Source organism: Prionailurus bengalensis, chromosome E1, assembly GCF_016509475.1.
Source record: "Prionailurus bengalensis isolate Pbe53 chromosome E1, Fcat_Pben_1.1_paternal_pri, whole genome shotgun sequence".
Lineage (NCBI taxonomy): Eukaryota > Metazoa > Chordata > Mammalia > Carnivora > Felidae > Prionailurus > Prionailurus bengalensis.
The window spans coordinates 40,432,578-40,445,408 of NC_057347.1; the positions used below are offsets into that span (position 1 = coordinate 40,432,578).

At 41.6% G+C, this 12,831-nt stretch overlaps 1 protein-coding gene across 3 annotated transcripts in view; it reads right to left on the minus strand.

Annotated features, from left to right (window-relative positions):
- The window catches only part of DNAJC7 (DnaJ heat shock protein family (Hsp40) member C7), a 29,736-nt gene that overhangs the window by 14,555 nt on the left and 2,350 nt on the right, over nt 1-12,831 (minus strand). Inside the window, exons 1-5 of one of the 3 annotated variants that reach the window (XM_043584481.1) lie at nt 10,794-10,939; nt 3,504-3,592; nt 2,629-2,753; nt 2,039-2,152; nt 1,314-1,388 (exon numbers count right to left, since the gene is read on the minus strand). In XM_043584481.1, coding sequence (XP_043440416.1) covers nt 1,314-1,388; nt 2,039-2,152; nt 2,629-2,753; nt 3,504-3,592; nt 10,794-10,822 — 432 coding nt within the window. In that variant the 5' untranslated portion in view covers nt 10,823-10,939. Of the gene's footprint in view, nt 1-1,313; nt 1,389-2,038; nt 2,153-2,628; nt 2,754-3,503; nt 3,593-6,459; nt 6,576-10,793; nt 10,940-12,831 lie in introns of those variants that run through there. The other 2 variants (XM_043584482.1, XM_043584480.1) reach the window with 2 other exon arrangements.

Here is a 12,831-nt window from a genome sequence, read left to right on the forward strand (position 1 = left end):
TTTTGGGAGCCATTCACCGTCCCTTTTGAAACTAATGAAAGCTACGTCAAAATATCATCTAGAGAAGGGAATTCAGAACTATACAGATGAGGCATAACCACTATAAACAAGATCTAGAAAGAGATCTCAAACTTTTATATCCTTTGCATGTTTTCAGACAGGGCAATCTTTTGGGCACGTTAATTTTCATGGGACTGTCACACGGCGCCATAAAGGAGACTAGTGGGTTTTCATAGAAAGGCCTAACATCAATGGGGGCCCTGGGTGGCTCCGTCGGTGAACCTTCCAGCTTTGGCTCAGGTCATGGTCTCACAATTCGTGGGTTTGAACCCCACACTGCGCTCTGCACTGACAGTGCGGAGCCTGCTAGGGAGTCTCTCTCTCTGCCTCTCCCCCACTCACGCTTTCTCTCTAAATAAAAACTTAAAAAGCAAAAAAGCCTAATATCAAAATGGTACTGATGACAGGTTACATACACTGTTCAAGAATCTAAAAGGAGCCTCTACTTTTTAGTTACAGCTGCATCCAGTTCACATAAAGCAAGAGTTAGAGCTAGCTCCCATTATTTAAATAAAAATGGATTATCCAAACATAATATTTAATTCCAACCAGTGTTTCCTCTATTAGCAGCACACTTTTAGGCTACCATCTTATATCAAAACCAGGAACAAACTCAAGTAGACTATTATTGCTTTTCATCATAAAGCCAAATATTATTAAGAAAATAAGTACCTTGGCCCAAAAAATTTTTAGATGCTGGTGATGATGTGGAGCAACAGGAACTCTCACTCATTGCTGGCGGGAATACAAAATGGTACAGCCATTTGGGTGGTTTCTTGCAAACTTAACATACTTCCACCATACGATCCAGCAACTGCACTTCTTAGTATTTACCCAAAAGGGGTGAAAACTTATGCCCACACAAAAACCTGCACACAGATGTTTAGAGCAGCTCTATTCACAACTGTCAAAAATGTGACTGTAACAAACGTACCTCTGGTGGGGGAATGTTGATAATGGGGGAGGCTATGTATGTGGGGAGGGGGGGTAGAGGGCATAGGAGAACTCTTTTTACCTTCCTCTCAATTTTGCCGTGAACCTAAAACTGCTCTTAAAAAAACAGTCTTTAAAAGAGAGAGAAAAAAAAAAAGAAAAAAAAAAGTCAAAATAAAGTGGTAACTGATTATTCTGGATCTTGTGTACTATACCACACACGCGCGCGTGCGCACACACACACACGCACACACACACGCACACACACACGAAACCTTGTGACAAAGGGTAGGTGAGATCTCCCCATAGTTATACTTTACCTTCCGAAAATCCCGCTTCTCAAAATCCGTTTCTGCTATTTTCTCATATTCTATGACTGCATTAGCATTCTTGAACTATACCAGGAAATCAGATAAGGAAAGTTTTAATGAAGTTATAGGTTCAACAAACACAAAAATTAAGGCTTTGATGAATTATTAGTTCAAGAAAATCAGAACCACAGACTTTACAAATCAAGTTGGTGAAGATGCAGCTAAAAGGGTAAAGCCCAACCTGCACCCTCAGTTTGAACTTAAAGTCAAGAATACAAGAATCATGCCTTGAAAGATATAAAATAAGGGCAAGGCATTGTCAGAGGTCGAGCAGAAGTTTCCAGATTCTCACTAAAATGCAACCAGAGGTAAACAGGGTATATATGGAAACGGAACTAAAACATGTTTTAGCTGCTACCAATTTAATCAGGATTTGAATTTACTCAGATTCTTCAACTTCATTCAAATCAGTTCCTTGCAGCATCTGCCCACCCCAGGAATCTCAGAAACCCTCCAATTTTCACAGATTCCTAAACCTATAAATCATACTCAAAACTGTCTACATATACAAAATCAAGCCTCAGACAGACTATGAGACTGCCTACAGTTAGCCAGGTGTGGCCGATGGCAGGAGTGAAACTAGCTCAGTTCTTTTTTTCCCCCGCTCTCAGTTCTGACTTTCAGGTCACTATACCACATTGTCTTTTTCCCTACACACAAGATCAGAACCATACCTCCTGTTGTGCCTGAGCATTTTTGTGATCCAGTTCTAGGGCTCTCTGGAAACTACGACATGCCGCCATAGCATTCCCTAGAGATAGGTGGCATTTACCCTCTCGTAGATGTCCCTAGAAGAAACAGAAAGAGGGAAGAAAAGGAGCATGATTGGCCAAGCAAAAAGCAATCAACAGCAGCAAGAAACACCCACAGAAAACCGACATGGGATGAAAATGGCCAGAGCAGTGGTTCTTACCAAGGGAGATTCTGCCCTCCATGGGATGGTTAGATGGTTAGCAATGTTAGAGACATTTTTGGTTGTCACCACTGGGGCCAGGGTGGGGGTGGGGGGGTGCTACTTATACCCAGCGGTTAAGGGCCAGGGATGCTGCTAAACATCATACAATGCACAGGATAGCCCCCCATGACAAAGAATGATCTGGTCCCAAATGTCTACAGTGTCTAGATTGAGAAGCTCTGGGACAGAGAATTTAATTGAAACAACCGGTCCTCCCCAGCTGATCCTTCCCCAACCATTTCTCCCCAGTCAATCCCCCCCTCCCACTCCGCCGCCCCTCTGCCCCAGCCAAGTGGTCACATCACGTACCCGGACGAAACTGTCATCCAACCTCACGGACTGCTGTGCATCTCCAAGAGCTTCCCGGAACTTTCCAAGCATCATCAAGGTGGCTGCTCGATTCCCATAATAGCTAGCATTTTTAGGACACATATCTACAGGAAGGGCAGAAGAAAGTAAAATACAGCTTAGCCAAGTCACTGCCTCAAAAACTGCGGGGCCATCTCCCTCAGAACTGTATCAAGGCAATCAAACTCTTAACAGGAATGCTGACATACTCTGTTTAAAAGGCCACGGCCAAATTTTTGACTACTTGTGCAAATGGACAGCAGCAATGGTGCAACCAATGAAAAAGGAAGTTGCTTAAAATAATTTACACTTGGCTTTAAAGTGCTCTGATTATCTTTTCAGGATAAAGTTGGGAGATGTCAGCATATTCATCTTCTTAATGAATTGTATTTTATGTAATAAGACATGAAAATGAATTTGCATTTGTTGAATTAGGGGTAGAGAACCTGTAAGCAAGTTAGGTGAGAAACATGCTGACATGGGATTAAAATATGCTGGCAAATTGAGCACAGAAGTAGTTAAGGCTTGATAATATCTACGAGGGCCATTTTCTAAGATAGTTAAATGAACTGGAAATGGCTGAGATGCATTTAGGCGGTTATCTTTTTGCCATTAGATCTAGAATTTCTGGAATTGCCTTTAAACTACCCATTTGAGCTAGAAAGCGTCATCCCTCATGAAGCCATTAAGTCCAAAAGAGTTCACATGCCATTAAGTCCAAAAGAGTTCATAACAGTTATGAACCCACTACGCCAAAGGCTACTTCTTCGAGAGGGGCTACTTATAATGGTATTCAGCAAATTTATCTTTCAGCATAGGCAGTAGGTCCTTCTCACCTATGGCTTTTGTATAATAGTTATAAGCTTCATTGTAATCTTTCTTGGCATAGTATGCATTTCCTTGTTCCTTGAAAGACTCTGCTTCCCTGAAAAGGAAAGAGAAAGAAGGGCACGTTATTTTACACAGGGAATAACCTCTGTAATCTCATGGGAGCAATCTTTGGTCTACAGCTCTGGGCATATTGAGCTGAAAGTTAGTGCGATACTTGAAGGAATTTATAGATTTGTTCGATGCTGTTTTTTTGGGGGGCTTTTTTGGGTCAGATACGTTTAAACTAAATGAAGAAAACCTCTCTTGTGTTGCCTGCCTTTCCTCACTATTCTGGCCTACAGTCACACCCCATACAACAGGCAAATTTAGACATCCTCTCACAGAAACTAAAAAATTTTTTAAAGTTTATCTATCTACCTACCTACCTACCCACCCACCTAAGTAATCTCTACACCCAACATGGAGCCTGAATTCGTGATCCCGAGATCAAGAGTTGCATGTTCCTCCAACAGAGCCAGCCAGGAGCCCCAGAACTTTTCTATTTATTTCCTTTCCACTGTGCCACAACTCTGCTTCTTTAGCAACCATAAAAAATCAGTTACAAATCATTCCATTCTGGGGCAATGACTTCTTAATATGAAATGGGTCACATCTTTAGAGTTCTAATGATCTGTTCTCTTGAAAACTGGCTCATGCATTTGTCACTGAAAGGACAAGCAGAGCAAAAGCAGGTGGCAAAGGAGTTAAAAGCAGAGCATACTGATGTTTAAGATGGAGGACGGAGTTGAGTGACAGCAGAGACCAAGAACGTGGGTAACAGGGACATACGAGGTACAGCCTGCCGGGGATATGCTTTGAGAAGTACCCATCTACTGACACTCTCTCTGCCTATCACATCTGGGTGGGTTCTTACTGCCCCCTATACCGTTCCTACTGTACCTTGTATAACAACCAAGTGGGTAGTATCAGAATTTTTGCCCTACTCCAAGATCCATTTTTTGAAGCTGTACCATTAGACAAATTGTTCTTTCCAAAAGGAACAATGTTATGTGAGAATTATACTCCAGACCAAGGAACTAGAATTAAGACATGACCGACAATGTTTCAAAAGAACTACTAACCTCTATCAAAGATACCCCAAATCATTCTAATGACTCAATTATCTTTGAGTGACAAAGATAATTCTTTACCAAAATGATTACTGCAATATAACTAAATATCTGAGCACTTTTGCTATAAGAATCTGTTTCTTTTTCTGTCCTCTACACACACACACACACAAGAGAACCCAGTTCAAGGGAAGCAAGGACAAAAGTACCTAGTTCTTAACTTTGGTGATGGTATGGGAGTTTACAGCTTGATTCTACAGACATCAGCATTGGGAAGATTTGTGATTTTTTTATTTACATATTTTAAACTACAAAGTAGCAAAGCTGCTCTCCTTTTAAATTGAGGCCCTCTCCCTTTCTATTCTTCTCCATCACTGTTCTGGCAAGCCCTACTAACATGAAAAGGCTGCCAGAAGAAAGGAGAAAGAAAATGGGAATGATCTACAAATGCTGACAGATTTGAACTGTGATGGACATGAATCTGTTTGAATAATTTTATTACACCAACTGTCACAATGCTGTAAAGAGGCCATCTGCTATTAAGTTCTCAAGAAGGATCCCCCAGCTGCAAGATTTACAGGACCAACTGCAACCTTTCTACATGGCAGACACCATCCTGTAACTCTATAAATTAAGCAAGGCACTATAAAAACTATGAGGAGCCTATCTTTTAAGAGCAGACATGCCAAGAGATCTGAAGAAATGGTTTCCTCAACCCTGGATGCCAGAAGCTGAGTCAAACCACTGTGAAGACATGAAGTGGTAAATTCAAAGGAAACACTGAAGATGTACCTGAAAAGATCTAGCCTTCTCTTTTAGGCTAGTGGCTAAGAATACGCAAATCCTAGAGGAAAGCCAAAGGCATCCAGGCATGTGAACAGACACTGTATCAGCAGTATAAAGCTTGTTAGTCAAAGGTGAAGCAATCTGCAGAGCTACAGAAAGGTGCTCTTTCTTTCCTGAAACACTAACACCCATGGATACAAGGAAGTTCAGCACTGGCTCTTAGTAAAAAGGCAAAGGATGATTTCTGTGGAAAGTCAGTATTAATTACTGAAGTCTGGTACTTTCCATATGTTATCTTCCCATCAGGTGTTTCACATTATTCCCCTTTCTCATAGGAGTAAAATAAGGGGTAGAGGTTAAAAACTGGCCCAAGGTCAGGATGTCGAGCCACACCTGTCAGATTTCAAAGCCTGTGCGCTGCGCTATCTACTACGCTTAGCTTTCTCTCTAATGCTCATCTCTATCTATTGCCTAACTAAGACTTTAAAAATTAATCTGTCTTGCTAGGAACAAGACATGGGCAGCGAGCGTGAATTTCTTCAAACTAAGACATAAAACAGCCACAGCGTGTAAAATCCAACTCCAGGACTACAATCTGGATCTAAACAAGCTAAATGACATTCCTAACAATTAGTCACAGAGAGCAGGGCTCCTTTCTCTTTAAGATGCAAGACCTAGTGAACTGGACTTTGCCTCCCCCAAGAAATGCATTTCATTTTAGTAAATGGTGAGTAGATTCCATTCTAGAGCAAACAAAGCGAGTAATGTAGAGTCAGCCCACAGCAGAAAGAACAAGAAGAATTGTGTTGTGACAAGTTACCATGTTTTTAACCTCACACTGCACAGCATCAGGCCAGAATTAGCTATTCCCACACAATTGCCTCATGAAAAGGACTTATTTTCATAGAAACATGGTTGATTAACAGCTGCCTAAACAATGGGCACTTAGTGCTTTTAGGCTGAAGGCTTATTTTTTGCCTCCAGGTCCAACTCCCGAAGTGGAGTCCCTCCTCCATTTTGAACCTCCCCACCAAGTACGCGACAAGCTTTAACCAATGGGCCTGACCCTGTGAGACCAGTCGAGGAAAAAGTGGATCTTTGGAATCCAGCATGGCAGCAGCAAGAACTGAACAAGGCTGCATCAGGAACAATTCCAGGGTCAAATCCATTCAAGTCCTGCCCTGGGAGTCTGAGAAAGGGCTGAAGCTTGTTCAAGTTGCCCTTACAGCAAAGGAACTGAAGGATGAGGTGTCAAAGGCGTGGGACTGGAAAAGAAGGAGAAGAGCTGGTTAACACCAGAATTGAGGGCAATCTGGCACTGGTATCTGTCACACCGCTCGCTGCCAGAGTCGACGGGTAACAAAGTGAGGTTACAACACGTACCTACCAAAACACATGGGCACTGAGAAAGAAGAATTAGGATTAATTAGGCTCACCTGGACTAACCAAAAAGAGGAAAGGATTCCAAAAGGGACTAATTAAGCTACCACTTATTTTCTAAGGCCACAAAACGAAATTCAGATCAAACCTTGAAATATAATATCACATCAAAATATAGACTTGGCCCTAACTGACTGACCTGATGGAGCTATTAATAGCCACACTGTATCTCTAGTGCTTTTTCAGATTTTCAAAGCATTTCCAAGGAAGATCCTGGCCTCCTGAAGTGGTTATGGTGATACTATCACATGTCCTTCGGCAGAGGAAGAGCCGGAGAGGCATCCAAGGCAGCTGCACACGTTCCCTAACTCCAACAGTCTGGTGTTTCTTGCCCACTAGATCCTGTCAGCTGGCATCAAGGTTTTTTAGATTAAAACTAATTTGGGGCACCTGGGTGGCGCAGTCGGTTAAGCGTCCGACTTCAGCCAGGTCACGATCTCGCGGTCCGGGAGTTCGAGCCCCTCGTCAGGCTCTGGGCTGATGGCTCAGAGCCTGGAGCCTGTTTCCGATTCTGTGTCTCCCTCTCTCTCTGCCCCTCCCCCGTTCATGCTCTGTCTCTCTATGTCCCAAAAATAAATAAACGTTGAAAAAAAAATTAAAAAAAAAAAAAACTAATTTATCTAGTTTCCCACCCAATCTCTAAGCAGAATAAGCTTCGCCACTCTGACTCACCAGGAGACACAGGGAAAGAAAGACTCTAGCCTCCACCAAACCAGTCCTTTCCCTTTAACAGCCAGCAACAAATTCCTGTGAAAAGAGCCACTGAAAGATTTTCAAAACTCTCTATCCTCTTTGGAGGTTATAGGGAGGGTCCCAAACAACAGGATCGCACCAGAGGGCCCGGCAGGCCTTCTCTCAAACATACAGATAAGCAGACTACATTCTGCTCTTAGTCTGCTTTGCTTTTTTAAAATGTATTTATTTTTTGGAAATAACTTCATCAAACTTCAGAAAACTGCAGCCTCATAACCTGCTCTTCTACACTACACACGTGTGAAAAATCTGTGTGTCCTCTGATCATGCAGTTATACTCTCTCTCCCAATTTAGCATCACAGATGCTAATTACTCCAACAAAAGGCCAAGGGAATCATTTGGTATCACACAGGTCTTAGTAGGGCTCAGCATTATGTGATCAAGTCAGACAACTAGGGCTTACAATCACCAGTCAACTTTGCACATTTACAGCTCAGCTAAATTAAACATACCTTAAAACACTGCAGCTGACATTGCAACATGACCCCAATTAGATGCTCTACAAAAATTTTCATTTTCTCTCTAAATATTCCAACTTGAACACTTAAACAAGATCTTTGCCTTAGGCAAACTAGTCTGTCTTTTAGCAATGAAAGAGTTATGCAGAGAATTTTACTCATCCGCTTTCATTAATGCAGGATTCACTGGGTGGCAGTTTTTAAAACATCCTCAATGACTTGGCTCTCTTTGGAACTGTTTCATGTTTCAGTATTTGTGAATTATTAAAAGAGGGATGAGATGCTTCATCACTTGTACCGTATCATTTTAAGATTTAATTACCTTAGTGCATGAAAAATACAGACTAACATAGGTCACTATTCTGTAATATTTGCAACCTAGGAAACACTAATCTGATTTTTGTATGACAAAAACATACCAGACTGCTTTTATCTATTTCAAGTATTTGGCTACAATAATATACTTTTAATAACATTCAGTTCTCCAAAAACCATTTATAATAGTTTAAATCAAAAGAAATGCAGAAGCTTGAAATCTTTTTTTTTTTTTTTGCACCTCTTTTTTTTTTTGCATTTTCTTGACGTATCCTGCTACCCTTAATGTGGAAGAAACATCTAAATGCTAAAATTACAACTCAGGACAAGATGATTTCTTTTGTTAGAGCAAAGGAGTGTTTCAGGGCCTTTGATTTTGGAGACTATTTTATTGGCAGAAAGAATCTTAGAAAAAAGATATCTAGGGGCGCCTGGGTGGCTCAGTCTGATTAAACATCTGACTTGCGCTCAGGTCATGACCTCACAGTTGGTGGGTTTGAGCCCCGTATCAGGCTCTGCGTTAACAGCTTGGAGCCTGGAACCTGCTTCGGATTCTCTGTCTCCCTCAGTCTCTGCCACTCCCCCACTTGCACTCTATTTCAAATAAATAAACGTTAAAAAAAAAAAAAGTTATCTACGAACAATACTTTATATTGCCCATAAATCAACCTTTATGCAATCTTATTATAATTACTAATTCCAAAATGTCACCTTCACTCTGTGATTGTTGCACCCATTTCTTTTTTTCAGTCAAGTTTACTAGTTGCCCGTTGATCTAGAAATGTCCTCCACCCTTCAGAATTTACGGGATCTTGGCCAGTCTCAGAGTAGAAATTCCTTCCTCCTTCCCACAGACCAAGACCTCTTGTCCCCGAAGACATGTCATGGGCCTGTTTCATGCTGTACTCTCTCTGACCTCCATGACAATAAAGTAAAAAGAGCCCAGGAGCCTTATTTTTATTCCATCTCACCAAATGAGTAAACTGTTCTTTCTTTTGTAACCAGTCTAGGGATGAAGCAACAAGTTTTATAGGCGGAAGCCACATATGACTTGGAACAATTCCACAGATTCAGTGCTTGCTAAATTCAAGTGCTATATGCTGAGTGTGAATAAAGGCTTCATAATGGTCCAGCGAAAACAGAGGGTGGGCTGTCCAATGGCTACCAGTTGGTAAAAGTGGGCTACCCAGCATCCTTTACCCAATTTGCTTTAGAATAAACAGCTTCTGCTTTCACTTTAAATCACAATTAAAATACCCAGCCTTCTCCTAAAAGAGAGGAGATCGAGATGAAGAAAACTCATTAACAACATACCAGTTCAAAGTGTTCTCTTTCTGGACATTCAGGGGGAAGCCTCAACAGGGGCAGAACCAGAAGGGACCAAGAGGCACCAAGTGGAGTCACAGATACAGGCTACACAAGGCAGTAGCACTCTCTACTGCTCAAGCAGGGAAGGACACCAGGCAACACCATGGAGTTGGCAATGTCTTATTCAGTGGGGGGGAAAAGGCAACCAACTAATGGATCCATCCAGACGGAAATCCCATTAATGCAGGCAGAAAAGATAGTCATATGAAATAGCTGACTCAACCGTAATACATTTATGCTAGTTCCTTAAATGGGAGGTATCACAATCTGTGGCATCTACCTAATCTTCTTTACTCCAGGGGAGAGGAGACCTGGGGAAACAAGCTTCTCAGAAGCCACTCTTGAGTCCACATGGCATTGGCCTTTCAGCAATAGCCAGAGGCTTGTTTTCATAACACATTCCCAAACCCACCATTTTCTATCCCTTGGTTCCCCATTCTGTGAGATCCACTACTTCCCTCATGGGGACATTAGTACACAACAAAAATCTAGAACTTAGGAACTATAATTAAGAAAAAAGCTGCTGAGGTTTTTTTCTTGGGGGGAGGGGAGGGAGTGAGTGGGTAGAGATGAAAACCAGAGTGCGGAGTCTAGGTTGTCAACTGGTATGTTGCTTCCAGAGTTCTCTTGGTTCCTTATTTTAACAGGAGGTTGACTATCTCCAACTGCCAGAGGAAAAACTCAGGACAGACCAAAAACAAGAGAAAATGCTGCTTGCCTCATACACCCCTCCCCCAAAGGCTAACAATAGAATCAGAAGAAATGGTTAACACTTTGTTGATCTGACAATCTAGCTTCCCCACAAAAACTTTAAGTCACACAACACCAAAATATTAGGTGTCAGAATTAGACTTTGAAAGTCAAATATTCCTCCTCATATTTTCATTCTCAAAAGCCTCAAACATTCATCCCCATGCCAATGGTGAGATAAAACAGAGGAACTGTTATTTTGATCTGGATGGGGAAGAAAACAAATTGTCAATCCAATAAAATGAATAAACACTGAGATAATTTGCACGATGAATCCGGTCTTACTGCTGAAATTCAGACAGTTTAAAAGAATACCTGGAACGACCTCTAAGTAACTTCCACATCACTCAGCACTGAAGAAAAGGGACCAAACATTAGTGGAGTAAGGGAGAAATGGGCTCTCAGAGGGACTGCGCATCAGACCACAAGGCACCTAGGCAGCCGCTGACCATTGTTCTCCAATCTTCTAAAGTCCTAGAGAAAAAAAGCAAAGGCAAGTGCCCAGTACTCAGCTTTTAAAAACTTTTAAAATACTAGCTTCGATGACTACACTCATCCCTGATTGGCTAGAATGTTCAAAAAGCCTGGGTTTTAAGCCAATGAGAGTTAAGGTCGTTGGAACGGACTAGACACTAGAGCAACTGCCACTCAACTTGGCTCCATTTGGTTGGTATCTGGTTCTGGTTAGTATGTGGACCTGAATTAAAGCAGCAGGGACAGAGAGACCCTTCCTCTGTGCTCTACCTTTGCTCTAGTTATGACTTAATTTTTTCAAAGATTTTATTTTTAAGTAATCTCTATACCCAACGTAGGGCCTGAACTCGACCCTGAGATCAAAAGTGACACTGAGCCAGCCACGTGCCCCTGATTTAACAATTTTGCCACTTGTTAAAATCAGATTCAATTAATTTGCTGGTTTGGGATTTGTATTCCTAGGTTTATCCGTTCCTTAACCATGACTTATTTGTCCCGCCTCTCATTTCTTCACCACTGACCCCGCACTTAAGAGTATACCAAAATGAAAATGAAGGCTGCAAACACTGTTTTTCACTGATTTGGGTTTAAGGTCAAAGATAATATCCCGTTCAGCTTGCAGGCTTACTGAAATGTCTAGCTTCATTTCATGACCTTGAAGACAAAGTTTAGAGAGACAAATGTCTAAGAATTTAAAACAAAGTGAGGAAGAAGAGCTGGGGAAGACAACGAACGCTACAAGCTCTTCGGCTATGGCCACAAACACCAAAATGTGCCAGGAATCTGTAGTAAAATAAATAGCACCTACTGCAGACCCTGGGATATGGATTCAGGGTTCAGTGCTTCCCAGCAGCAATAGGAAGAGAAATAAAAAGCAAACTCTACAGAGCTTACAATCTTGGATACTAAGAAGGGACCTAATGTTCTTGCGTGCATTCACACAGATATGGAAAAGATTATCAAAGAATCAGAAAAGGATGTTCTGTCTTCTAAACCTATGGCTTCTGTTTTCTTTTAGACCCTACTGTCCAGTCATGCCTGATATACGCTGAGACACAGAAGTGTTTCCTCTGTGGAGGAACAACTTGAAATCCTTCGATATTACCATAATAAAGACTACCTACGGTGACCTCCCCAGCCCAGGAAATGTGACCAGACAGCCTTCATTCAAGACCGGTATTCACACATTACATAAAGCAATCAGCATCTTCCCAGGAAAATGTAAGGCTTGAAATTAAATTAAATTAGCTGAATTGTAAAACCTCTGAAATTTAGCTCTCTGGCTCCCTAAGTAGCTTTATCTGTTTTGGTGGGCAAAGAGAAACAAATAATCTTCATGTTCAGAACCCTGATCTATTTTGGATGCCAACTAATACATCTTTTATTTTAGCCTCTCAGCTGCTATGGAGGAAAAAGAACTCTGTCAGAGTGACAAGCAAAAAAAAAAAATTGAAGTACATTTCTTTTCTCTCTAGAGACACTAGTTAATGAAATAAAACATGTAGCCCTTTAAAATGCTGCAACCATGAGGCCCCAAGTCTTGAAAGCTCCTCTCGTTTTGCCGCTGTGGGACCATAACAATTTAGCAGCAGCAGCAAGCCCTTGAACCAAGATGCACAGAAGGAAGGATTCCTTGCTGGACTTCACAAAAACAACCCAAGAGACCCATCAACTCCGGTGTCCCCAAGTGAACTGGTAGTAGGACTGTAATAAGAGACACAAACTTGGCCAAATGACTAACCAAGCCAGATAGTAAAGGGCATCTGTAAGGGATGTTACTATCCCTGCCTTCTGCTATGGGTACACAGGATTCCAGGACACATGAAAAATGTAAAACCACCTTCCTCCAAAACTTTTACATCATCACTCCATTTTCAGC